The following is a 27,786-nucleotide window of genomic DNA, read 5'->3' as shown; positions in this document are numbered from 1 at the left end:
TCTTCACCTACTACCTTTATATAATATAAAGGGAAGGGGTCTTCTTTTACAAATAGTTTTATCCTCTTTTTGATGTCTATATCTTCTATTTTTCGAGGAGAATATATGTTATATAGACCTACACGTGGGTGGAAGAAGAGTCATGTATGTGTGATTGCGTGAGATCCAGAATGTTGGAACTTTTAATTTCTTATTTTGTACTTATAGTTACCTGCTGGAATACCTGGTTGCATTCTGTATATTGTACCCTCGTTTAAAAGTTCATGGAGGCAAAATAACTCTGTTGCACATAAGGCCGGGGCTTATGCATAGCCTATCGGATGTGGGCTCAGATCACTAAAGACCGAAGTCCCTTATTTCTGCTTATCTATGTAAACTGCCAAGAAAATGTTCCTGGCAGCCCCACCTACCAACAGATCAGGGAGAATTACTCTCAGAAATTCGAGAATTATTAGATGCCCCTCTGTTCCCCTCCTATGTTTAAGGAATATTTTCTGCTTAAGCGTGGAATAATCAAGCCAATGTCTGAGTTTTTCTCTTTCAGAACTCTGTGATAACTTTCTGGGTATTAATATTGTCATTGGTACCCTTGATTGAATTCTTTTGTTCATATCTGAATCTTGTCAATATTTCTTGGACCTTATAATTTTGTTTTGTCGTACACTCTAGCTCACCATCAGCTTATAACTAGGCTATTGCATGCTTTTACCTAGACTGGCTTAGTGGTATTGCTGAAATTCTTTCCATCCTTTTTGTGTAATTACATGTTTGAAATTTTACTTTGGGTCAGGTGTGGTGGCTTACGCCTGTAATCTCAGCACTTTAGGGGGCCGAGGCTGGCGGATCATGAGGTCAGGAGATCGAGACCATCCTGGCTAACACGGTGAAACCCCGTCTCTACTAAAAATACAAAAAATTAGCCAGGTGTTGTGGCAGGCGTCTATAGTCCCAGCTACTCGGGAGGCTGAGGCAGGAGAGTGGCATGAACCTAGGAGGCGGAGCTTACAGTGAGCCAAGATCGTGTCACTGCACTCCAGCCTGGGTGACAGAGCGAGACTCTGTCTCAAAAAAAAAAGAAAAAAGAAAAAAAGAAATTTTACTCTGGGCACATTGCGTTGTGCTACCCAAAGCACTTTGTATTTTAAGTTTAAGTTACTGCATATACTTGACTATTATTTAGTTCAGGTTTTGATATCAGATCTCATCTTCTGTCCCTACTGTATTACTTGCAACTGTGGGACTTTGGGCAAATCACATCTTCTGTAAGCTTCAATTCTGTCATCTGTAAAATATGGATAAGAACTGTCTACCTCTTGGGATGGTTATGTTGATTAAATGTAGTAGTAATACATGTAAGTTGCTGATCAGAGTGCTGGGTATTCAAAAAGCACTTAATAAATAATAGTGCTGATGATCTTATTTCTTGAACTCTGAAATTAATAAGTAAATTCCTAGTTCCCTGCACCAAAATTCTGAATTTATAGATTTTGATCATTTTCTAAATTATCTTTTTTTTGACACAGAGTTTCACTTTTGTCACCCAGGCTGGAGAACAAAATAACATTACACTTTTTAATTATCTTCCTCTGTTAATAACGATAAGTCTTCAGTTTATTCTCAAGTGGCAATGGGGAGAGTAAGAGGGAACTTGTCCTAACTACCTGTTAATGTTATATTTACACATACGGTATATTTTCATTCTGGAAATTGACTCATATTGAGAATGGTATGAACATATATTGTGGTAAAAGCTCCCCATGTGATTTTGATACCTGGTACCCCTTTCACAGTTTTCCTGTCCTATATGAGCTTTATTGTTCATGATTTGCACAGCATGTTGTTACTCCTTGTCTTACATTTCTTAAAGAGCTTATTTCCTTTTTCTCATTGATTGCTATTTTGCCATTACCTAGAAATCCTAAAAACATTCTTAATATAGTAGTTTACCAGTGAAACCAGGTTATAGGTTAGCGATTTGCCAAATTAGCATAAACAGGGTAAGAAAAAACAAGTAGTATTTACACTTCTCACACATTTGCTGTGTAGTGAATAGTATACTATTTAGTAATTTTCAGTGAAAGCTTATTCAGAAACTGTATCTAGTAAAGATGAACACTTAATGCTTTTTGTAATTATGATATAGAAGATTTAAAAAGATTTTAGGAATTGCCTACTCCCTTCCTCTACCTCCTGGTTTTCTAGAAAGGTAGTTGTTGATTTGTTTAGCATCTACAATTATCTCATAATTCTTAGTGAGAATATTTTTTTCTTTTTTTTTTTTTTTTTTTGTTGAGACGGAGTCTCGCTCTGTCGCCCAGGCTGGAGTGCAGTGGCCGGATCTCAGCTCACTGCAAGCTCCGCCTCCCGGGTTTACGCCATTCTCCTGCCTCAGCCTCCCGAGAAGCTGGGACTACAGGCGCCCGCCACCTCGCCCGGCTAGTTTTTTGTATTTTTAGTAGAGACGGGGTTTCACTGTGTTCGCCAGGATGGTCTCGATCTCCTGACCTCGTGATCCGCCCGTCTCGGCCTCCCAAAGTGCTGGGATTACAGGCTTGAGCCACCGCGCCCGGCCGAGAATATTTTTTTCTAACGTGTTTTCCATATCCCAGCGATTGACATGTAAAAGCTGTCCTCTTACCCTCCTTGAATAGATGGAGTAGCGCTGCTCCCTGTAACTCAAACATGCTTTTCTACTGGGAAACAGAAATTTAACCCAGATTTTATTCATACTTCCTATAGCTAAATGTCGCCAATTCTTCAGTTCGGCTTTCAGTTTTCAGTTTTCTTTTGTCCTTAACCCTTAAGAGGTATGGGAGGTAGAAAAACTTAATTCTTAGAAGACTTAACTTTTTTTATTTCTCTTTTCACAAAGTTTGTTACATGGGTGGAAAAGGAGTTCCCCAGAATGTTTTTTTCTTTATCTCAAAATATATTAAATGTGCGTTATGTATAATAAAATTTAATTTTTTAAACAACAAAGGCACTTACAAATAGTATAAAGAGCATGTTATGTGTAAGGAACCAACATATGAAAAGAACACTGGACTGAGAATCAGTAATAAAATACTCGAAACTCATGTTGTATGTATGTATGTGTGTATGTATTCATTTATTTATTTTATTTTTATTTTTTTGGAGATGGAGTCTGGCTCTGTCACCCACACAGGAATGCAGTGACACGATTTTGGCTCACTGCAACCTCTGCCTCCTGGGTTCAAGCAATTCTCATGCCTCAGCTTCCCTAAGTAGCTGAGATTATAGGTGTGCACCAGCACGCCCATCTAATTTTTGTATTTTTAGTTGAGACTGGGTTTCACCATGTTGGCCAGGATGATCTCAATCTCCTGACCTCAAGTGATCCACCTGACTTGGCCTCCCCAAGTGCTGGGATTACAAGCATGAGCCACTGTGTCCAGCCTCATGTTTTGAATTAACATTTAATTCTTATGCCTGTAATAATCACCTACAACAATCCCCATTTTGCATAGATCAGAAAACTGAAGCACAGAGAGAGGTTGCATCATTCTTCCAAAGTATAAGTCATGAAATTGGCATTTGAACTCAAGTTTTGGATCTCACAGTAACTAACGCAATTCAATGCCCTGGACAAGTCATTTCATCTCCCTGTTCTGTAAAGTGATTGCACAAGTAATCTTCAGTATTTGGTCTATGTCTAATGTTTTAGTTCCCTTGCACACTATGTAGAATACTTTAAAATGGTAAACTGTTAATATTAAAAGGAAAAAAGCAGATTCTCTTAAGACATAAACAGGAAATCCATGTGTGTAAGTCTTGTTTCTATTTTCCTTAGGTGTTTCAGATGCCCATTAAGAAGCAGGCCATGAATTTTGGTGTGGACTTTAAAGGTTCATATAAGAATTTTTCAGGCCTGGCGCGGTGGCTCTTGCCTGTAATTCCAACACTTTGGGAGGTCGAGGTGGGTGGATCATGGGGTCAGGAGTTCGAGACCAGCCTGGCCAACATGATGAAACCCTGTCTCTACTAAAAATACAAAAATTAGCTGGACGTGGTGGCGGATGCCTGTAATCCCAGCTACTCAGGAGGCTGAGGCAGGAGAATTGCTTGAACCCGGGAGGCAGAGGTTCTCAAGAGTGTGCCATTGCTCTCCAACCTGGGCAACAAGAGCCAGACTGTCTCAAAAAAAAGAATTTTTCATTTGGCCAGGCACAGTCGCTCATGCCTCTAATCCCAGCACTTTGGGAGGCCGAGGCAGGAAGATCACGAGGTCAGGAGATGGAGACCATCCTGGCTAATAGGGTAAAACCCCATCTCTACTAAAAAAAAAAAAAAGAATTTGTCATTTAACGAAGTTAATTGATAATTCATAAACATAAAGCGTAGGAATGAAGGCATGAAGATATACAGGAGATGGAATTTTTGCTGGACTGTTGTAGCGTTTAGAAATGAAAAAGACCTCCTTTTTATGCCATTCTGGGTAGTGGAGGTAGAGGAACACAGGGTTTCTATTTCTAACATGGTCCCAGGGAGTATGTTATACTGACTTCTACTTCTGTAAAGCCAGATCAGCTTTACACAGACCACTGTGTTCAGGTGCTTCTAGTCTGCTCCGTTGCCCCTTTTAGAGCACTGAAAATTAAAGATCAGTGTCCCCCTTAAAACTGTGGCGAAGTGTTACACAAGCTCTTAATCATGATTTGACTGTCATATGACATCAACAATACGTATACAGGTTAAGCCACTTTTCACTTACGTTTACTACAAGAGATGATAGACTTAGTTTTCTGAATGCCACAGTCTTGATGGCTGATTTGGTAGTTTGAGATAGCTAGACCTCCTGCTTCTAAAGCCTGATTGCCAAATATAAACTTGATATATGTAATTCCTAGCAAAATGTTTGCATGAGAGAGCCTGTAATTTGTTAGCATCCGTACAATCCTGAAAAACTGCACCTAATATCTGGGTGGAGGATGATTTTGATGGCCCTTTGGACATTAGTGTGATTCAGGTTTGTGGAAATCACCGTGAAACATGAAGCCATAGACTCAAATTTTATGAAACCTTGATCCTTTGTGACATTGCTGTTGGTGAGTGTTCCCCTGTAAGTCTGATTCTGAGATTTAAAACTTGTGAGAAGAGAGCCAACATTATTGTGTATTTTCTATGGATTTGTTATATGTACTAGGCAATTTTTCACGTGCATATTATTTAATCTTTACAACAACCTCATAAGGGAGGTACTATAATTCTTGAGGAAATAGACTCACCATGTCCAAAATCAGGGTCTAAATTCAAATAGTATGACTGACTCCAAAGCCATTGCTCCTGTCACATCTCAGTGCTTCTCCTGGAATCTTATGTCCCTCTCTCAGGCTTGAGTGTACTGCCTGAACCCCACTGTTTCATTCCTTTACATTCATTCTGTCATTTAAGTGTTCTCATTCTTTCTAGCAATTTCCAACTCAAATGTTAAGGCTTTCCTTTGCCATAGCAGGACATGGTTGCTAAGAAGTAGAAGAGTTTATAATACAAAAATTAGCCAGGGTTGGTGGCACGCGCCTGTGGTCCCAGCTACTTGGGGAGGCTAAGGCAGGAGAATTGCTTGAGCCCAGGAGGCAGAGGTTGCAGTGAGACGAGATCATGCCACTGTCCTCCAGCATGGGCGACAGAGCAAGATGCCATCTCAAAAAAATAAATAAATAAAAAATAAGCCTTCTGAGTCAGAAAAGAGAAGTCAGGAGCAAAGACATTTATTCCTACAGGCTTTGGAAGAGACCCATAGTGCTACAAAAACCTTGGTGTTCTAGAACATTGCTCTCTTCTTTCATTTTGAGAGGATGGTTTTCTATACCAGATTGCCAATGTGATCTAAATATTAAATTTGTTAACTTCATCAAGGTATATTGAAGTACACTAAACAGCATGTTTAAAGTGGACAATCTGATGAGCTTTGACATGTATATACTCCCCACAATCAAGATAACAAACATTTCCACACCCTTGCCAACATTGATTTTTAACTTTTACAAACCTGGTCATGTAGTGATGCAAGTCTCACGTGGTAAGAACTTTTCACACTGAGCTACAGTCTTAAGGGAGTGAGAGCACAGAGGGATAAACAGGCCTTTAAATGCTGAAAAATACATCTTTCTAACCTGAAAGATTGCTTGAAAAAGAGTATAAAGCATTAGACCTAATGACATTTAGTAAAGGTATTATTTGTCATCTAATTTAGTTTTATCTTTCTAATTTTCTAGTGGAATATTTTGAGGCATAATTTAAAATAATCATGGAAGAAAACAGTTGACCGAGGAAAATAGAAACATCTGAGCCAATCATCTAGATAAAAGATAAATAGAAGCAACTTCAGAAAATTATGTATGAAATCAGAACAGAAGGTGAAGACTTGGCAGCTTTCTTCCTACCATGGGGAGCTTTCAGGGCTTCCTGGCCTGGGGAAATGATGCCCTGGCACTTATTTAGCCTGGTGGCCATCTGTCTCTGCTAGGACATGAAGCCTACAATAGGTTTGTGAGAAGAAAAAAAAAAAACAAAAAAAACTGTCCTTCCACAGAGGATGTTAGGTGAGCAATCTGAGCAATCCTGATTAGAACTTTGTTAAAACTAGTGATTGCTAAATGAACTGCACCCTTGGTGGCCAGTGGGTGGTAATTATAAACCTTTTGTAAAATATTTTGTAAATGTAGCTAAAAGTGATTTTGGAAAAATAGAAAAATCCCTATGTTGTCAACTTTTAGATATTCCCTTTTGTGTTTAAACATGCTGGGTTTCTTTAAGCAAACCTGTCTGTATTAGTCCATTTTCACAGTGCTTTAAAGAACTTCCGGAGACTAGGTAATTCACAGAGAAAAGAGGTTTAATTGACTCACAGTTCCACAGGGCTGGGGAGGCCTTAGGAAACTTAGAATCACGATGGAAGGCAAAGAGGAAGCCGGGCCTTCACATGGCAGCAGGAGAGAGAAGAGTGAGGAGCAAAAGGGGAAGAGTCCCTTATAAAACCATCAGATCTTGGCCGGGCACAGTGGCTCACGTCTAATCCCAGCCCTTTGAGAGGCAGAGACAGGCAGATCACTTGAAGTCAGGAGTTTGAGACTAGCCTGGCCAACATGGTGAAATCCTAGCTCTACTAAAAATACAAAAATTAGCCAGGTATGGTGGTGTACACCTGTAATCTCAGGAGGCTGAGGCTGAGGCACGAGAATTGCTTGAACCTGGGAGGCGGAGGTTTCAGTGAACCGAGATTGCACCCCCTCACTCCAGCCTGGGCCACAGTGTGAGATTCTGTCTCAAAAAAAAAAAGAAAGAAATGAAAAACATCAGATCTCGTGAGAACTCATTATTATGAGAACAGCTTGGGGGAAGCCGCCCCCATGATCCAGTCACCTCCCACCAGTCCTCTCCCTAGGCACGTGGGGTTTACGGGGGTTACAATTCAAGATGAGATTTGGGTGGGAACAGCCAAACCATGTCACTGTCTGTCTTCTGCTGCCTCTTTTTTTTCACACACTCCTCTCAAATACTGTAGATGAGACAGCCTCATACCACTGAAACTTCTCTCAGTCACCACCATTTCCTCTGGACCAACTTGGGCTCATCTTCCATTTTCTTTTAGCTGTCGTAGGCATCATTAGCAAATACGTTGTTGGGCTCCACTGGGCACTGTTGGTTTCTTGCTCCTTGTGATTCATTTCTTGACTTTTTATCCCTTGTATTTGTCCTCTGCCTTTTGTTCTAAGTACATTTTCTCCCTCTCATTAACTAAGAACCAATCCCTGTACCTCTTATACATTATACACTTGACTACTTACTAGTTCTGTGACCCTGGACACAAGTTACTTGATTCTACTTCAATTTTTCCATCAGTAAAATGGGTAGAATAGACTTAGCTTATAGTGCTTTTGTGAGGATTAAATGTTAATATATGTAAAGTGCTTAGACAGGGTTAGCAGTAGTAAACACTCCTGTTTGCTTTTTTTTTTGACTCAGTTGCCCAGGCTGGAGTGCAGTGGCGTGATCTCAGCTCACTGCAACCTCTGCCTCCAGGTTCAAGCGATTCTCCTCCCTCAGCCTCCTGAGTAGCTGGGATTACAGGAGCACACCACCGCAACTGGCTAATTTTTGTATTTTTAGTAGAGACAGGGTTTCACCATGTTAGTCAGGCTGGTCTCGAACTCCTGACCACGTGAGCCACTGTGCCCAGCCAAGTGTTTGCTTTTTTATGTTAAATCTTGTATGTTGGAAATTATTACTCTCCAAACTTCTTTTACCCTGACTTTTCCCAATCTGCTTTAGTTGCTTGTAGCTAATTCAACTGAAGCATCTCATGGAACCTGGAGCAATTAAAAGCTAAGCAAAGAATCTTGTAACCCTAAATGATTTTTTTATGTCATTCTAGTTTCCAGTTACATGATTCTTTCCTTTTGGTTTTCCATCAAATCTAACCCATCATTTGGTTCTGCCAGTTACCTTCGAATCTCTCAGTTTGATTTTTTTTCCATTTCTGTAGTCAGGCAGTCATGACTCCAGTCAGTCTTTCTCTCTTCACGTAGATGATAAAACAGCCAGCAGGCTTTTTCTTGTTCACCAGCACAACCTTAGCACCTAGAATATGCAGTAGCATATAAAAGGCGGTGAATGTTGAATGTCTAATTTACCTGTTTTAGCCACCTCTGGTAATTTCCTGTAGTGTTAAGCCTAAACTCCTGAACCCTACTATCAGGTTTCACTATTACTGCCTATTTAGTACTTTTACATCATTGATTCTGTATTCTACTTCAACAAGGTCCCATAGTATTCTCTGTTTACCTTGTAATTATTATTTCCATATCATTTCTATTTCTTGGGATGCCCTTCACTGCTATTCCGTGTCTTTAAAATCATGCCCAGGACACACCATTTCTACAGAATTCCTCCATGTTGGCTCTACCAACTCTAGTCACTTTTCTGTTCTGCGATGTCTCAGCACCTGTGTTTGATTTTCATTGTATCCGTTTGTACTAAAATCTGTGATGGGTATACTGTATCTGCTCATGAGTATGTGCTCCTGGAGATCAGGGACAGCCTTGGTTCTCTTACAACCTTCTCAGTGTCAGTGACATGCCCTACACACTTCAAGATGATCAGTAAATGTCTATGCAGTGACTCTAGAATGTAAGAGTTGTTTCCTATTGATCCTTGTTAGGTCCTAAAGAGGTTGTGTGGTAGAAACCACTACTATCAGTGCAGTTTGTCTTTAGTAGAGATTTGGGGCCATTAAATAATGGAGGGTTAGGATTATGTTGTTCAAGAGTCTAGGCCACAAAGGAGCCAGTCTGCTCTGAATAGGTAATTCTGCGGTAATAGTTATGGACTACAATGTAAAATATTACTTTTATTGATATTTTGTGATCCCAGATATTTAATTCGGGAAGAGGGTAACCCATAAACCTATAGACTTAAAATGAAATCAAATCATATTTGAGTAAATGGTATGGATTTTGCCCTTATTTATTTTAGAGTGGTTTTAAGTTCACATTAAAATTAAGTGGAAGAAACAGAGATTCATGTACCCCCTACTCCCACACATGCATAGCCTCCCCCAATATCAACATTCACCGTTAGAGTAGTTCATTTGTTAAAATAAATGAACCTACATCGAAACGTCATTATCACTCAGAAGTCCATAGTTTAGGGTTCACTCTTTTTTTTTTTTTGAGACAGAGTCTCGCTCTGTCGCCCAGGCTGGAGTGTAGTGGCGTGATCTCAGCTCACTGCAAGCTCCGCCTCCCAGGTTTACACCATTCTCCTGCCTCAGCCTCCTGAGTAGCTGGGACTGCAGGTGCCCACCACCTTGCCTGGCTAGTTTTTTATATATTTTTTTTTAGTAGAGACGGGGTTTCACCGTATTAGCCAGGATGGTCTCGATCTTCTGACCTCGTGATCCGCCAGTCTCGGCCTCCCAAAGTGCTAGTAGGGTGCACTCTTGGTGTTGTACATTCTGTGAGTTTGGACAACTTTATATTGACATGTATCCATCATTAATAGTATCATCCAGAGTTGTTTCACTGTCCTGAAAAATCCTCTGTGTTCTACCTGTTCATCCCTCTCTCCCTCCTAACCCCATGGCAACCATTGAACTTTTTTATTGTCTTCGTAGTTTTGCCTTTCACTTAACTAATATGCATTTAAGTTTTCGCTATGTGTTTTCATGACTTACTAGCTCACTTATTTATTTTATTATTTATTTATAGATAGAGTCTTACTCTGTCACCAAGGCTGGAGTATGGTGGCCCAGACATAGCTCACTGCAGCCTCAAACTTCTGGGCTCAAGCAAATCCTTCCTCAGTCTTCCAAGTAGCTGGGACTATGGGCAGGCACCACCATGCCTGGCTAATTTTTTATTTCTTTCTTAGAGATGGGGCATTGCTCTGTTACCCAGGCTGGTTTTAAACTCTTAGCCTCAACCCATCCTCCCACCATAGCCTCCCTAAGCACTGGGATTGCAGGCATGAACCACTGTGCCCAACCTCCTGGGATTTGGATTGAGATTTGCATCAGATCTATAGACTACGCTGGGAAGAACTGATGTTTTGACAGTATTAAGTCTTCCTGTCTATGAACATGTACGCTCTCTCTATTTAGTAATTATTTTATCAAGGTTTTTTTGGTCGTTGTTTCATTTCTTATACATACTTTGTTAGACTTATACCTGTTTTCTTTTTGAGGTGCTAATGTAAATTGTGTTTTAAATTTTAGATTCTACTTGCTCATTGCTGATGTATAGGGGAGCGGTTGACTGTTGTATATTAACTTTGTATCTTGCAACCTTGCTATAATTGCTTATTAGGTCCAGTAGCTTTTATGTTGATTCTTCGTATTTTTTACATAGACAGTATATCATTTGCAAACAAAGGCAGTTTTATACCTTTTCTTGTCTTGCCTTGTTTTATTGCATTAGCTAGGATTTCCAGTACAGTGTTAAAAAGTGGTGATGAGAGGGGACATCCTCGTCTTTTTCCCAGTCTTAGTAGGAAAGCTTTGAGTTTCTCACCATTAAGTATGTCTTAGCTATAAGGTTTTTGTTGTTTTTGTTTTTGTTTTTTAAACGGAGTCTCACTTTGTGGCCCAGGCTGAGGTGCAGTGGCTCTATCTCAGCTCCCTGCAGGCTCCGCCTCCTGGGTTCAGGCATTCTCGTGCCTCAGCCTCTCAAGTAGTTGGAACTACAGGCACCTACCACCATGCCTGGCTAATTTTTTTGTATTTTTTAGTAGAGATGGGGTTTCACCGTGTTAGCCTGGATGGTCTCGATCTCCTGACCTCATGATCCGCCCGCCTTGGCCTCCCAAAGTGCTGGGGTTACAGGCGTGAGTCTTTTTTTTTTTTTTTTTAATGGAGTTTTGCTCTTCTTGCCCAGGCTGGAGTGCAGTGGTGCAATCTTGGCTCACCACAGCCTCCACATCCCGGATTCAAGCGATTCTCCTGCCTCAGCCTCCTGAATAGCTGGGATTACATGCATGTGCCACCACGCTCGGCTAATTTTGTATTTTTAGTAGAGATGGGGTGTCTCCATGTTGGCCATTCTGGTCTTGAACTCCCTACCTTAGGTGATCTGCCCACCTCAGCCACCCAAAGTGCTGGGATTACAGGCATGAACCACCATGCCTGGCCAGCTATAGCATTTTTGTAGATATTCTTTATCAAGTTAAGGAAGTTCCCTTTTATTCCTAGTGCTGATAATGAGTGTTGGGTTTTGTTATATGCTTTTTCAGCATCTATTGATATGATCATGTGATTTTTCTTCTTTAGCCTATTGATATTATGGATTATATTTATTAATTGATTTTCAAATGTTGAACCAGTCTTGAATACTTGAGACTAAAGCCCACTTGGTCGTGGTGTATAATTATTTATACAATGTTGAATTTGATTCATTAATATTTTGTTGAGGATTTTTCAGTCTATGTTCATGAAGGATATTGGTCTGTAGTTTTCTTTGCTTGTAATGTTTGGTTTTGGTATTAGGGTAATGTTGGCCTCATAGATTAGTTAGGAAGTACAGTGGTCCCCCATTATCCATGGGGGGATATGGTCTTGGAATGTTCCAGAACCCCCAGTGGATGCTTGAAACTGTGGATAGTACTGAACCTTAATGCTGTCAATTGGAACACAATTCTTTTCTTGTCTTCCACCCACAAATGTAATGCCTTTTTCATCTGAACTAATTACTTGTCATTCACTGTGTTTTAACTATTGCGGTTTGAAGTGCTACAGCAAAACTAGCATGAATTTTTTTTCCTTATTTACAACTTCACAAATAAATTTGTTCTTATCTTAGATCTTAGCAACATCAACATTCAGATTTTTTCTTTATTTGAGAACCTCCACATTTTCATTTAAAAAGAAGTACTTTATGGCTTCTCTTTGGCATATCTAAATTGCCAGCACCACTACTCTTGTGTTTTAGGGCCATTATTAAAATAAGAGTAATTTTAACATAAGCACTGTGATAATGCAACTGTTGATCTGATAACCAAGATGGCTACTAAGTGATTAATGGGCAGGTGGTGTATACCTCATGGATACTCTGGACAAAAGGTTGATTCATGTCCCAGGCCAGATGGAGCAGGATGGCAAGAGATTTTATCATGCTACTCAGAAAGTTAAACAATTTAAAACTTATGAATTATGTGATTCTGGATTTTTCAATTTAATATTTTTGGACCACAGTTGACCAAGAGAAATTGAAACTGCAGAAAGCAAAACTGTGAGTAAAGGGAGGAATGCTGTATTCCCTTTTCTGTCTGATGAGAAAGAGTGTAGAGAATTGTTATAATTTGTTTCTTAAATGTTTGATAGAATTTACCAGTGAATCCATCTGGAATTGGTGCTTTTCTGTTTTGGAAAGTTATTAATTATTGATTCAATTTCTTTAATAGATATAGGCCTATTCAGATTGTCTGTTTTGTATGAGTTTTGGCAGATCATGTCTTTCAAGGAATGGGTCCATTTTATGTAGGTTATCAAATGTGTAGGCATAGAGTTGTTCATAATATTCTTTTATTATCCTTTCAACATTGTGGGATCTGTAGTGATGTCTTCTCTTTCATTTCAGTAATTTGTGTCCTCTTTTTTTCTTGATTAGCCTGGGTAAGAGGTTTACCAATTTTATTGACCTTTTGGTCAGTAAAACCTTTTAATCGGCTTTTGGTTTTGTTGATTTTTTTTTTTTTTCTTTTTTGTGACAAGGTCTCACTCTGTTGCCCAGGCTGGAGTGAGATCACAGCTCACTGCAGTCTCAAACTCCCAGGGCAGGCAATCCTGTTAGTTTCCCAAGGTGGAAACTTACTGTTTGATTTTAGATATTTCTTCTTCTCTAATACAGGCATTATAAATTTCCCAGTGATCACTGCTTTTGCTGCATCCTGAAATTATAAGTTGTTTTCCTTTAATTAAAATATATTTTAATTTATCTTGATTTCTTCTTTGACCCCATGTGTTATTTAGAAATGTATTGTTTAATATCCATGGATTTTCAACTACCTTTCTGGTATTGATTTCTAGTTTATTTCCATTATGGTGTAAGCAGACATTGTATGATTTCATTTTTTTTTTTTTTTTTTTGAGACGGAGTCTTGCTCTGTCGCCGGGGCTGGAGTGCAGTGGCCGGATCTCAGCTCACTGCAAGCTCCGCCTCCCGGGTTCACGCCATTCTCCTGCCTCAGCCTCCCGAGTAGCTGGGACTACAGACGCCCGCCACCTCGCCCGGCTAGTTTTTTGTATTTTTTAGTAGAGACGGGGTTTCACAGTGTTCGCCAGGATGGTCTCGATCTCCTGACCGCGTGATCCGCCCATCTCGGCCTCCCAAAGTGCTGGGATTACAGGCTTGAGCCACCGCGCCCGGCCTTGATTTCATTTTGTTATGGTATGTTTTATGTTTCAGAATGTGGTCTGTCTCGGTGAATGTTCCATGTGAACTTGAGAGAAAAATGTGTATTTTGCTGTTGTTGGATGAAGTACTTTAAACATATTCATTACATTAAATCGATTGATGGTATTGTTGCGTTCAAGTATGTCACTTCTGATTTTCTGCTTGTTAGATCTGTTCATTTCTGATTGGGGGTGTTGAAGGCTTCAACTATAATAGTGGATTCATCTCTTTCTCTTTGTAGTTCTGTCAGTTTCTGCCTCACATACTTTGATACTGTGCTGTTAGGTGCATACACATTAAACATTATTATTTCTTCTTGGGCCAGGCATGGTGGCTCATGCCTGTAAATCCAGCAAGCGAGGTAGGTGGATCGTTTGCACCCAGGAGTTTGAGACCAGCCTGGACAACATGAACATGGCAAAACCCTGCCCCTACAAAAAGATACAAAAATTACCTGGGCTTGGTGGAGTATACCTGTAGTTCCAGCTACTCATGAGACTAAGGCAGGAGGATAGCCTTGAGCCAAGGAGTTCAAGGCTGCAGTGAGCTATGATCACACCAGTGTGTTATAGTCTAGGTGACAGCAAGACCCTGTCTCTAAAAATAAATAAGAAAAAAAAATGTTTTTAAAGGTTCTTATTTTACCTTCACTTATTTCTTCTCCAGTGCTTTTCCTTTCTATCTGTAGATCTGATAATATTTCTTGCAAGGCAGGTCTGTGAGCGACACATTCACTCAATTTTTGTCTATCTGAGAAAGTCATTATTTCTCCTTCAGTGTTTTGTTTTGTTTGGTTTTGTTTGGTTTTTTTGTTTGTTTTTTTGTTTTTGAAACGGAGTCTTGCGCTTGTCCCCCAGGCTGGCGTGCAATGGTGCAATCTCGGCTCACTACAACCTCCGCCTCCCGGGTTTGAGCAATTCTACTGCCTCAGCCTCCCGAGTAGCTGGGATTATAATCACCCACCACCAGGCCCGGCTAATTTTTTTTGTATTTTTACTAGATACAGGGTTTCACCATGTTGGCCAGGCTGGTCTCAAACTCCTGACCTCGGGTGATCCACCCGCCTCGGCCTCCCAAAGTGCTGGGATTATAGGCATGAGCCACCACGCTCGGCCTCTCCTTCGGTTTTGAAGGATAATTTTTTTTTTTTTTTTTTTGAGACGGAGTCTTGCTCTGCCGCCCAGGCTGGAGTGCAGTGGCCGGATCTCTGCTCACTGCAAGCTCCGCCTCCCGGGTTCACGCCATTCTCCTGCCTCAGTCTCCCGAGTAGCTGGGACTACAGGCGCCCGCCACCTCGCCCGGCTAGTTTTTTTGTATTTTTTAGTAGAGACGGGGTTTCACTGTGTTAGCCAGGATGGTCTTGATCTCCTGACCTCGTGATCCGCCCGTCTCGGCCTCCTAAAGTGCTGGGATTACAGGCTTGAGCCACCGCGCCCGGCCTTTGAAGGATAATTTAACAGCATACAGAATTGTAGGTTGGTGGGTTTTTGTATGCTTTAGATATTTAACTTCACTGTATATTTGCATCGTTCCTGAGAAGTTGAAGTTGGATATGTAATTCTGTTTTTGGGGTGTGTGTGTGTGTGTGGTGTGTGTGTGTGTGTTTTGTTTTTGTTTTGAGGCAAGGTCTGTTTCTGTTGCTAAGGCTGGAGTGCAGTGACACAATCTTAGGTCCCTGCACCCTAGACCTCCCAGGCTCAAGCGATCCCCTCACCACAGCATCCGGAGTAGCTGGAACTACAGGGACACACCACCACACCCAACTGATTTTTGTATTTTTTGTAGAAACAGGGTTTCACTATGTTGCTCAGGGTGATTTTGAACTCCTGAGCTCAGGCTGTCGCAAGCTATCTGCCCATCAAAGCCTCCCAAAGTGCTGGATTACAGGCATGAGCCACCGCGCCCAGCCATTTAATTCTTTTCTTTGCTCCTCTGTGGGTAAACTGTTTTTTTCCCCTCTGGCTTTTTGTTTTTGGTAGAGATGGGGCTTCCCTATGTTGCCCAAGCTGGCCTCAAACTCCTGGGCTCAGGCTACCCTCCTGCCTTGGCCTCTCAAAGTGCTGGAGTTACAGGCATGAATCACTATGTTTGACCAGGAGGTTTTTTTGTTTTTGTTTTTGGTTTTGGTTTTTTTTTTTAATCTTTGATTTCCTGAAGTTTGAAAACGATATGCCTAGATGTGTGTAGTTTTTCTGATATTAACTCTGGAAAATTCTCAGTCATAATTGTTTCAAATATTTTTCCTGTGTCTCTTGTTCTTCTCTGCTATTCCCATTATGTGTATGTTACAGTTTGGTTTGTCCCACAGTTTCTGGATACTCTGTTTTGTGGTGGGGTTTTTCATTTTTGGGTTTCGTGGAGTTTTTTGCGTTTTTTGTTGTTGTTGTTTGTTTTTCTTTTTTTGTTTTGTTTTGTTTTTGTTTTTGAGACAGTCTCGCTCTTGTCGCCCAGGCTGGAATGCAGTGGCGCAATCTCGGCTCACTGCACCTCTGCCTCCCAGGTTCAAGCAGTTCCTCCTGCCTCTGCCTCCTGAGTAGCAGGTGCCCGCCACCACGCTCGGCTAATTTTTGTACTTTTAGTAGAGATATGGTTTCGCTATGTTGGCCAGGCTAGTCTCAAACTCCTGACCTGAAGTGATACCCCCACCTGGACCTCCCAAGGTTTTTTGGTCTTTTTTGTCTTTGCTTTTCAGTTTTAGAGAATTTTACTGAGATATCGTCAAACTCAGATATTCCTTCCTCATTCATGTTCAGTTACCAGTAAGCCCATCAAAGGCGTTCTTTATTTCTGTTACAGTGGTTTTTGTTCTCTAGTATTTCTTTTGGTTCTTTTTTAGGATTTCCATCTCTTACTACATTCCCATTTGTTCTTTTTTTTGAGACAGAGTCTGGCTCTGTCGCCCAGGCTGGAGTGCAGTGGCCGGATCTCAGCTCACTGCAAGCTCCGCCTCCCGGGTTTACGCCATTCTCCTGCCTCAGCCTCCCGAGTAGCTGGGACTACAGGCGCCTGCCACCTCGCCCGGCTAGTTTTTTGTATTTTTTAGTAGAGACGGGGTTTCACTATGTTAGCCAGGATGGTCTCGATCTCCTGACCTCGTGATCCGCCCGTCTCGGCCTCCCAAAGTGCTGGGATTACAGGCTTGAGCCACCGCGCCCGGCCCCCATTTGTTCTTATATGCTGTCTGCTTCATCCATTAGAGCCATTAGCATATTAATCATGTTTTAAATTCCCAGTCTGATCATTCTAACACCTCTGCCATATCTGAGTCTAGTTTTGTGCTTGCTCTAAAAACTGTTTTTTTGCCTTTTGGTACATCTTGTAATTTTTTGGGAAAGGTGGATGTAATATACGGGAGCTGTGTGAAATGGGCCTTCAGTAATGTGGAGGTTTTAGTCTTTTTGTGAGCCTCTGCCTCACAAAAAGACTATGACTTGACCAGTGCTGCTCAGTCATAGTCTCTACCTTAGGTGGGACAAGATGGTTAGAAGGGGCTAGAGCTGGGTATTTCTCTTCTCCCAAATTAGTTAGGCTCGATAAAACCCCAGGAGGATAGACTCTAGTTAGTTTCTTCTGAGGGCAGAACGCTCCAGCATATTTAAAAATGGTTCCTTTTGCACCCTCCTCCAACCCAGGGAATTATTCTGGCTGTCACTACGAGGAAGTTGTAGAGGTCCAGAAGGTAAAACTCAGGAAAGTATCACTCTCCCCAGACACCCTTCACCAAGTCCCCATGGAGTTTTCTCTCTAAGACTTGCCCACACTGAGCCTTTAGCAATTCACTTAGTTACATTTGAGGTTTCCCTATCCTGCACTGGTTCCGCAGAGATTTCAGCTCCTGGGCGTCTGCTCTGGTAAATGGTGATTCTCTGTATTAGCCTGCCTGTCTCTCCTATTTTGGGGGCAGTGGTTTGCCCTGTGACCTTACTTCTCCCACAGATCTAAGAATATCTGTTGATTTTTCAGTTTGCTCAGCCTTTTACTTGTTAGGATGGAGTGGTGACTTCTACGTTTTTTGCATGCCAGACTAGAAACAGGAAGTGTGATTTTTAGTTTAATGTAAAACTAGAGCATATTTACAACTCAGATTATAATGTTATAGAAAGAAGTGCCAGAAAGAATAAATAAACTAGAAAATTCCATATTAAATAAAAACAAATTACCATTTCTAAAAGTACTGAAATATGGGAGCTTCTGTAATTGTCTAAATAGCTTGCTTCCAGCATTATGGATTGAGCGCTGGCAGAGCATGATTAAGAAGATATACACCAGCCAGCTTTAACTCTTCATGGAGTTTTTCTCTCTTGCCTTCTAGAGATTTGAAAACGAAACCCTGACTCACTGGGATGAAGGGCAGAAGGGAAAAGGGCAGTGTGAAGTTACTGGTATAGGGACTGCTAGTGATCACAACTGTGCTTGAAGTAGATCCATTTCTACAATGGTATTAGTGAATACACAGTGGCTAAACACAGAAGAGGGAAGATTCATGTGTGTTCTGCTTTCCAACTAAGCTGTCACCCCAGCACATCTTATGTAACTTAGGCAGACCAGATTGAACCTGTGGTGGGTTGGTGACCATTCCAGACTCATTTCACATATTTCATTTCATTCTTTATATTTTCATCCTATTGACATTAAACACAAATACCGGTTCATTAACTCATTTGTTCATTGATAACCATTTCTCAGTGTTCTGGATCTGGTAGACATTTCAGTTTTTTTATCCAAATTGATAATAAGCTGATATCATATTCTAGTTTGAGGAAAGGATATGTTATGTATAACCTTAAAACGTTCATTAAGTTATGCTTTTGGCCGGGCCTGGTGGCTCACGCCTGTAATCCTGGCACTTTGGGAGGTCAAAGTGAGCAGATCACCTAGGTCAGGAGTTCAAGACCAGCCTACCTGGAGAAAACCCGTCTCTACTAAAAATACAAAATTAGCTGGGCATGGTGGTGCATGCCTGTAATCCCAGCCACTCGGGAGGCTGAGGCAGGAGAATCGTTTGAACCCGGGAGGCGGGGGTTGTGGTGAGCCGATATCGCGCCATTGCACTCCAGCCTGGGCAACAAGAGCGAAACTCCATCTCAAAAAAAAAAAAAAGTTATGCTTTCAAGTTCCCCCAAGGAAGTCCTGGTAACTATAATGTAGTTTACACACCTAGTCTCAGCTACTCAGGAGGTGGAGGCAGGAGGATTGCTTGAGCCCAGGAGTTTTGAGTCCAGCCTGGGCAACATATGATTTGTAAGGAAATTAACCATTAATACATTTTTTTAAAACCATGAGTGCTTTTTCCCTTCCCTGAGCTAGCTCGTTATGTCATAGCCCTTTTGTTTTTCCTTTTTAATCCATAGCTTCTCTGTACTAGATAGACTAATTGGGATTAAATAAAACACCTCAGTCATTTCTGTGGTGATTTTACTAATGAGACTCATAGATAAGCAATGAATCTGTGGCAGCTGCTAAGGCTATCATCTCTAATTTGTGATCTCTCTGGACTAAGGACTTCTTGCCAAGTGCTTCAATTTAGAAAGTCCAGGCACTGGGCTGGGCATAGTGACTCACGCCTGTAATCTCAACACTTTGGGTGGCTGAGGCAGGTGGATCATTTGAGGTCAGGAGTTTTGAGACAGCCTGGCCAATATGGTGAGGCCCTGTCTCTCCCAAAAATACAAAAATTACCCAGGCGTGGTGGTGTGTGCCTGTAATCCCAGCTACTCAGGAGGCTAAGGCAGGAAAATTGCTTGAACCTGGGAAATGGAGGTTGCAGTGAACCGAGATCACATCCCTGCACACCAGCCTGGGCAACAGAGCAAGACTGTGTCTCAAAAAGAAAAAAAGAAGTCCAGGCACTAAGAAAACTGCTCTAGGGCCAGGCATGGTGGTTCACTCCCATAATCCTAGCACTTGGGGAGGCTGAGGTGGGTGGATCACCTGAGGTCAGGAGTTCGAGACCAGCCTGGCCAACATGGTGAAACTCCATCTATACTGAAAATACAAAAAATTAGCCGGGTGTGGTAGTGGTCGCCTGTAGTCCCAGCTACTTGGAAGGCTGAGGCAGGAGAATCACTGGAACCCAGGAGGCAGAGGTTGCAGTGAGCCAAGATGGCGCCACTGCACTCCAGTCTGGGCAACAGAGCGAGACTCCGTCTCAATAAAAAGAAAAAATAAAACTGCTGTAGAGCACTTGTGGTGAGTTAAGCTTAGAAATTCATTTTTTTTTATTTGCTTGCTTGTTTAAGGTAGCGGATTCATTTCTGTAAAAGGTATCCTAATTTAAATGTTATCTAAGTCTTGTGTAAGCATTAATAATATTAGTAGTACGTTCGAGTTGTATGTGCTTTCACTTCTGTTTTAATGAAATTGTGAAATGGATATGAAATGACTTAGAAGAGTGTGGGGTAAGGATCAGCATTCTGGTTAATATAAAATTAAATACTCAGATAATTGGGCATGGGATTTGATAATCATCATTGATGATCAGCTGACAGTGATTATCATTGTTTTATGTTTTTTTCTCTACAGTGCCATGCTAGCAAGAGAAGCTTAAGCATTTTGTAAGGTATAAGCAAAAATGCATTCATTGAGGATTAAGTTCTTATTCATATCTTCTCTTTCTGAAGGTGCACTTACAGAGTGCTATGATGAACTGGGGAACAGATATCAGCTTCCAGTGTATTGCTTGGCACCACCAATCAACATGATAGAGGAAAAGAGCGACATAGAGACTCTGGATATTCCTGAGCCACCACCCAATTCTGGATATGAATGTCAGCTTCGTTTGCGCCTTTCCACAGGCAAAGACCTCAAGCTTGTGGTTCGCAGCACAGACACAGTATTCCACATGAAGAGACGGTTGCATGCAGCAGAGGGAGTGGAACCAGGTAGTCAGCGGTGGTTCTTTTCTGGCAGACCTCTCACTGACAAAATGAAGTTTGAAGAGCTGAAGATCCCAAAGGACTATGTTGTACAGGTTATAGTGAGCCAACCTGTGCAGAACCCAACACCAGTGGAGAACTGAACTGAGCCCTGTTGGCTGGCTCCCACATCTGTCTGCTCCTTTTTGTTGTTATTGTTGTCATTTCCTACTCTATGGCGTGAAATTTATTTCACTGCTCTAAATTCCCTATGAATGGATTTAGTTCTGAGGAATTACCAGTGAAAAATTCCATCTGTGATGGAGACCAACAAAAATAATAAAACACAAAGAGCCAGGCTTTGAGACTCATGTAATTACAATTTCTAATTTGAAAGGCAGTTAAGAAATAGATAACCATTTATTTTAAAACACTCAACAACTATGTAATGGCTGTATTTCAGTGACTTGGACTGTAAATGAAACATTGCATCCATGAAGGACAGCACCAAGCACCTTTTTGAATACAGAATTTTTTTAGAAAAATATATCAAATTATATAATTTCCAGAAACCATAAATAATGGATATAAAACTTAAGTTTTCTTTTCTTTTTTTTTTTTTTTTTTTTGTTAATGGAAACTGAAAAGAGCAGTATTTGAGGTTGCTTCTGTTCTGGTTTTTTATTCTTAGCTCAATTAATATTTAGCCATAAATGAAAAGAGACTGACAAATTGTGCTTTAGTGTTGCTTCCTCATCCCACATGTCGAGCTCCTTATTTACATTCACACTAAAGTTTGGTGCCTTCCAGCACATCAGTGGCAGGCACCTTTCTGGAACACTAGGCAATAATTTCGTTAATACAGTCAGGTCTCTGATTTTCAACGGATACTCAGTTGAAAGGTCACTGTCATCTTGCTGCATAAGTATTTTGAAAGGTCTATGTAATGAAGCCGTTTTTATATCCAGGCTTAGAAGTTCACTACTATATAGTACCTTCATTGATCTATCTATTCTGCTTGGAACTTTTCATAGCTAAGTATAACCCCCAAATGCATGGTTCCTGGGCCAGGAAACACCAGAATCAAGTATAGCTGTTCCCACTACAAGTTAATAAAGTAAATGATCTCCTCCACTTTGCATGGAGGAGTGTAAGGAAAGCCTATTCTATCTGTGCCTGGGAGAACTGTGCCTATTTTCAATCTTTTAGGGGAAATTTCAACTCAAAATTTCTAAGTGTGAAAAGTTTACTGGTGTCACATAAACATTAGCAGTGAGACCAAATAATGAAACATTGCTTTATACCTTAGTGCTTTCCAGTTCACTGTTACCTCTAGTCATGGTAGATGACAATTTTCCTCCCTCATCTTTTGTAGCAAAGAAGCAAATTAAGTCTTTTGCAAGTTAGATTAGGGGACTGAAAAATCCAGGGAGATAACCTGATTCTTCTCTACTATGACTGGAGTAAAGCTGCCAAGAGTTAGGTTTAATTTGGAGCCTTTTAAAAGTTGGTTCCATAAGTGAGAAAGGGGGGCTGACATGTGACCACTGTGCCCCTGAGAATCCATGAGATGGAAAAGTACAGGCAAGAAGGCACTTAACGCTGTTCTCAGTCAGAAAATGTCAGCCCTCCACACCTATTTGGATGTGAAGTGCATTATTAATTTTAATGACAAAATGAAACTGCTAATTAGTTTAAATGTAATGTTTAAATGGTATTGAATTTCCTATAGCCTGATTAAATCTGTAATTGTAACATCACGTTTCTGAGAGCTTTAACTACTCCCTTATTTTTATGTAATCATTTTAAAGATTGTGGCTATATCTAATTTAAATTTGCTGATGATTGAATCTAAATTCAAGCAAAGACCACAGCATTAATCCCAAAGGAGAATTTTTTTTGTGTTTAGAGGTGGAGATATTAGGGTAATTCAGTGTACTGCTCCTGTCTTCAAAGTTTTTGTTCATTTGTGTGCCACATCGAATAGCAGCACTTCTCAAAGTTTGTCAATTGGAAAAGAAAAAGTGTTTAAAACTATTTTTTCTTAAGCAGATTTGGTGATGTCATCAATATTTATGATATCGATTGGTAAAAGGTCTTTGTTGAGGGTTTGAGCTCTCTTTTTTAAGAGTTTATTTTATTTTAAAGGAACATACACTTTGAATAACAATTCTCTGGGCATGTTTAACTAACCTAGATGGGAAAACCATGGTGCTGTTTAATTGTAAATAGATTGCTATAAGATTGGACCAGTACTTGATGTGTATAATTTTAGTACGTAGGGTTTATGTGCTTTTTTTAAAAAAAAAAAAAAAAAAAAAGTTCAATTTTTCTCTTTGTCTTTGCCTTTATAATTGGTTTCTAATTGTTTTTACTCTCTATATAAGGGTAATTGCCTCATTCTAAGTGAGAATTGTGAAGGTTTTCCTCCTTTTTAAAACCTTTGCTCAATAAATAACAGGTTCATTATCACCAAACTTAGGCTCTGCTATGCCAAGTCATACATGGTCATTTATAAATGTGCTTCATCTTCTGCATTGAAATCTTGGTCTAAAATAGGTTGTGCTTTTCTTTTTCTTTTTGTTTTTTAAGAATCATGCTGGCCGGGTGCCGTGGCTCATGCCTGTAATCCCAGCACTTGGGGAGGCTAAGATGCGAGGACTGCTTGGGCTCAGGAGTTCAAGACCCAGCCTGGGCAACGTAGAGGAGACCCCATCTCTACTAAAAATTAAAAAATTGGCCAGGCATGACAGAGCATGCCTGTAGTCCCAGCTATTTTGGAGGCGGAGTTGGGAGGATCGCTTGAGCTGGGATGTCAAGGCTGCAGTGACCCATGATCATGCCATTTTACTCCAGCCCGGGTACATTTCATGGAAAGTAGGTGATGCTTCATAGTTTTATGAAGTAAGCAATACACACCCATGGAAAAAGAATCCAGATATATCAAGGTGAAAAGAGTCTTTGACTCCTGTCGCTCTTGTTTCTGCTCCCCAGAGGTAACAACTTTGACCATTTTCTGGGTATCTTTAAACTTGAGCATGCATCAGAATCACGTGGAAGCTTATTAAAACAGGTTGCTTGACACTTCCCTTCAGACGTTCTGAGTCAGTAGATCTGGGTGTTGGCCTATAACTTGCATGCTTGAAAGTTCCCGGGTTGTGCTGCTGCTGCTGATCTGGCAGGCGCACTCGAGAGCCACCCTTCTAGTGTATATGGCTATATTCGCTCCACCTCATTTTTTTCCATAAATACATATACTATTCTGCACTCTGTTTTTTTCTAAAATGGTAAACCTCAGAGATCATTCAGCATACACAGATCTAGATCTGCATAATTCCTCTTAATAGGTGCAGTGGTACTCCATGGTCTGGGCATACCATAGTTACATCAGTGTCTATTCTGGTAGGCTTTGCTGTTCCAATTTTTTTGCTACTGCGAACCGTGCTGCAGTGAGTTTCCTTTGTTATAGGTAAGATCTTTGTCTGTGTATACATAGGTGTAGGAATTGCATTCTATAGATTTATGTGACTTGTCCTCCAAAGCGATTTTACCCGTTAATCCTTATACTACAGCAATATGACTGCTCTAATTTTCCTACACCCTGACCACCTTTCTGATCTTTGACAATCTGATAAGAACTTTGTCCTGTGGTTTTGCTTTGTATTTTCCTTATGAGTGAAGTTTAACATTTTACTATATTTTAAGGCCACTTTTTTTTCCGTTTTTTTTTTTTTTTTCTGTGAATGTTCTGTTTGCCCATATTCCTATTGCATTTTGGTCTTGACTCTCAAGACTTATGAGTACCCATTCTATATTCAGGGAATTAGTTCTTTTCTATCATGTGTTGCCATGTCTTTTGTTTGTGTGGAATTTACCGTGTGCAAATTTTAAGTTTTTCATGGTCAGATATGTCAGTCTCTTATTTTACAGCTTCTGGGTTTTCTTCTTAACCTCAAAAGATCTTCCCCAATCTGAGGTTATAAAAATGTTTCCCCAATCCAAGGTTAAAAAATATTTCTCATGTGTTTCCTTTTTGGTTTCATTGTTATGTGAAATTTATTTTGGTGAAAGAAGTAGGGTAGCAATCCACATGTATTTTTTCAAATAGCTGCCTCACTTTTCTGGGTAATACTTACTGAATAACTTGTATCTATCTTTTCCCCATTAATGTGAAAAAAATCCTCATTTTATGACAAATTTTTAAGACACTATAGTGTTTTAATGGTCTTATTAATTGGACAAATTAGCAGATACACATTGTGTCCACCTCCAACTCTCAAATACTGTAATTTAGTGTTTTCACTTATGGAGAGGAAAGAATGAAGCTGATAACCTCCCTTGCTATAGCCAATCTTCTGTGATGTCTGTTTGGGCCTCTTGTGGCTCGTCTGATCCTCTTGGTTCTGTAGGCTGCGAAGGTGGGTAACTGTCCCACTCAGCAGATGTCAGCACAGTGCATTTGTCTCTTTCTAATCATTGTCTTTAGTATGAGGCTTAAGATGATGAGACATGAACTCTAAGGACTGGTGGAAGATGTCGGGTTGATGCAAAGGGGATTGCGGTTTTGTCATTGCATTGAATGCTTTTAATGCCAGTGGCAAAAACTGCAGTTCCCTTTGCACCAACCTAATAAATAATCTCACTTTATTTATGGTTAGCTTCCTCCAAATGTCTTCCCTCTTTGTAGTGGATGTAGATTGTGGAGGAACCAGTCTGTTGGCCTGGGCTGAAACTGTAGCTGGGTAAGCCCTCCCTCCCATTAGGCCTGCATTCCTCTACCTCTGCAGGTGCTGCTCTCTCCCCAAGGCTGAGGCCACCTGAACACACTTGGTTGACCAAAACATTGCAACTGTGACATAGTAATAATACAGAGTGTTGGTACCATCCAAAAACATACCTAAATGTACATTGTCTAGTAAACTCTACCCTTAAAAGCATAATCTGATGGGCTAATTCACTGTGGAAATAGTGAAACTTACATTGAAGCATCTAACACATACCTACAAACACATTTAAAAATTTTTATCATGAAATGTAATTACGAAAAAGTCCTAAAGTGGCCGGGCGCGGTGGCTCATGCCTGTAATTCCAGCACTTTGGGAGGCCGAGGCAGGCAAATCACGAGGTCAGGAGATCGAGACTATCCTGGCTAACATGGTGAAACCCCGTCTCTACTAAAAATATGAAAAAATTAGCTGCGTGTGATTGCAGGCGCCTGTAGTCCCAGCTACTCGGGAGGCTGAGTCAGGAGAATGGCCTGAACCTGGGAGGTGGAGCTTGCAGTGAACCGAGATGGCACCACTGCACTCCAGCCTGGGCGACAGAGCGAGACTCTCAAAAAAAAAAAAAAAAAAAAAGTCCTAAAGTGCACATTAGTAGATTGTTTTATAAATCGTACTACTAAGTCCCAAAAGAATATCACTGAAATTGTGCATTTGAATTTTCGTTTTGACGTTAAGTTTCAGTGTGAGCAATTCAGAGAGATGCTCAGTTTACTGATACCATTCTAGAAGCATCCAGTTTAGGAAGATGCTCTTAAAAGGAAGAACATTTTAAAATCTGCTAGTTGGGCTGGGCACGGTGACTCACCTGTAATCCCAGCACTTTGGGAGGCTGAGGCAGGCAGATCACCTGAGGTCAGGAGTTCAAGACTAGCCTGACCAACATGGTGAAACCCCATCTCTACTAAAAATACAAACATTAGCTGGTCGTGGTGGCGGGCACATGTAATCCCAGCTGCTCAGGAGGCTAAAGCAGGAGAATCACTTGAACCGGGAGGTGAAGGTTGCAGTGAGCTGAGATTGCATCATTGCACTCCAGCAAGAGCGAAACTTCATCTCAAAAAAAAAAAAAAACCAAAAAACTGATAGTTGATTAATTATACCTTTTATAGCCCCCCTAAAGGTTTCCAGAGTGGAGGGGAAAACTTACAAAACTGCTCATTCCTGAAACTTCAGTCATTTGATGTGGTTTTAAATTATCCTAAATCAGTACCTATATGTACCTATTATCTTTGGCCATCTTTTCTCCCTGCCCCCATCCTGAAACAATAAAGAGTATAGTATTTTCATTGCTTGAGAGACCATGTCTGAAAAAATACATATCCATGGTTACCCTTTTGTTTTGTTTTTAATAGAGACAGGGCCTCACCATGTTGCCCAGGCTAGTCTCGAACTCCTGAGCTCAAGTGATCCACCTACCTTGGCCTCCCAAAGTGGTGGGGTTACAGGCTTGAGCCACTACACCCGGCCGTGGTTACCCTTAATATATCTCAGGACCCCTCTGGAAGATAGGAGAGAGAAGCCTTCCTGAAACCTCACTGAAATTTCTTCTCCCAAAACCATGCCTAGATCCCAAGGCTATCTGGTGGCAAAAGCCATTGAGGCTGCCACAAGAAGCAGAAACAGTTTATACCAAGATGAGCTTAGAGGGGCACTTTGGAACTATGGCTAATCTGTAGCTGCCATTTTCTGACCAGATAGTGCTCATCTTTCAGTACAGTGGGTAGATGTAGTAGCGTCCATACTTGCTTGCCAGAGAGTTTCTCCTTGGAGAATAATTGCAAACTCTACCAAATCAAAGGAAGGGAAGAGCACTGTTGTGAGATGACTTGCATCTTTTTGTTTTTCACAATTTCATGAGATACATACCATTATCCCTATATCAGAGGTCAAGTGTCTTGAGTTGTGTTTGTTTTTCTGGTACCATTGTGGGGAAGAGAAGTTTTGGCTGCTAAGTACGTTTGTCACACTTGAAAGCATGAAATCAAAATCCCATGTCTATTAAATATAGAGAGATAGTAATTATTTGCTGTTATTTACAAGTTTAACTTATGAATGACAATCTTAGATAAGCAGTATTCTGGTCTGTTGCACATTGACAAAGTGTAATTAAATTCTATTTTTGATGTTAAGTACTTTGGAACTCATGGAATTCCTTAAGGCCAGTTATATTATTTAATGTATCCTTAAGAAATCCTTGGTTTATAGTAAATGAGCTGTATTTATTTTTTGAGCTGTATTTAA

At 40.6% G+C, this 27,786-nt stretch overlaps 1 protein-coding gene across 5 annotated transcripts in view; it reads left to right on the top strand.

The window, feature by feature from the left end:
- The window catches only part of UBTD2 (ubiquitin domain containing 2), a 78,772-nt gene extending 55,678 nt beyond the window's left edge, over positions 1 to 23,094 (top strand). For all 5 annotated transcript variants that reach the window (XM_033180299.1, XM_033180301.1, XM_033180302.1 and 2 more), the window contains one exon: positions 20,528 to 23,094. In XM_033180299.1, the coding sequence (XP_033036190.1) occupies positions 20,528 to 20,925 (398 nt within the window). In that variant the 3' untranslated portion in view covers positions 20,926 to 23,094. The remainder of the gene's footprint in view (positions 1 to 20,527) is intronic.
- Positions 23,095 to 27,786: the final 4,692 nt, after the last annotated feature.

The sequence above is a fragment of the Trachypithecus francoisi genome, unplaced genomic scaffold (assembly GCF_009764315.1).
Source record: "Trachypithecus francoisi isolate TF-2019V2 unplaced genomic scaffold, Tfra_2.0 Lachesis_group2, whole genome shotgun sequence".
Lineage (NCBI taxonomy): Eukaryota > Metazoa > Chordata > Mammalia > Primates > Cercopithecidae > Trachypithecus > Trachypithecus francoisi.
The sequence above is the reverse complement of the archived record's forward strand: the minus strand, read 5'-3'. Positions and strand labels throughout refer to the sequence as shown.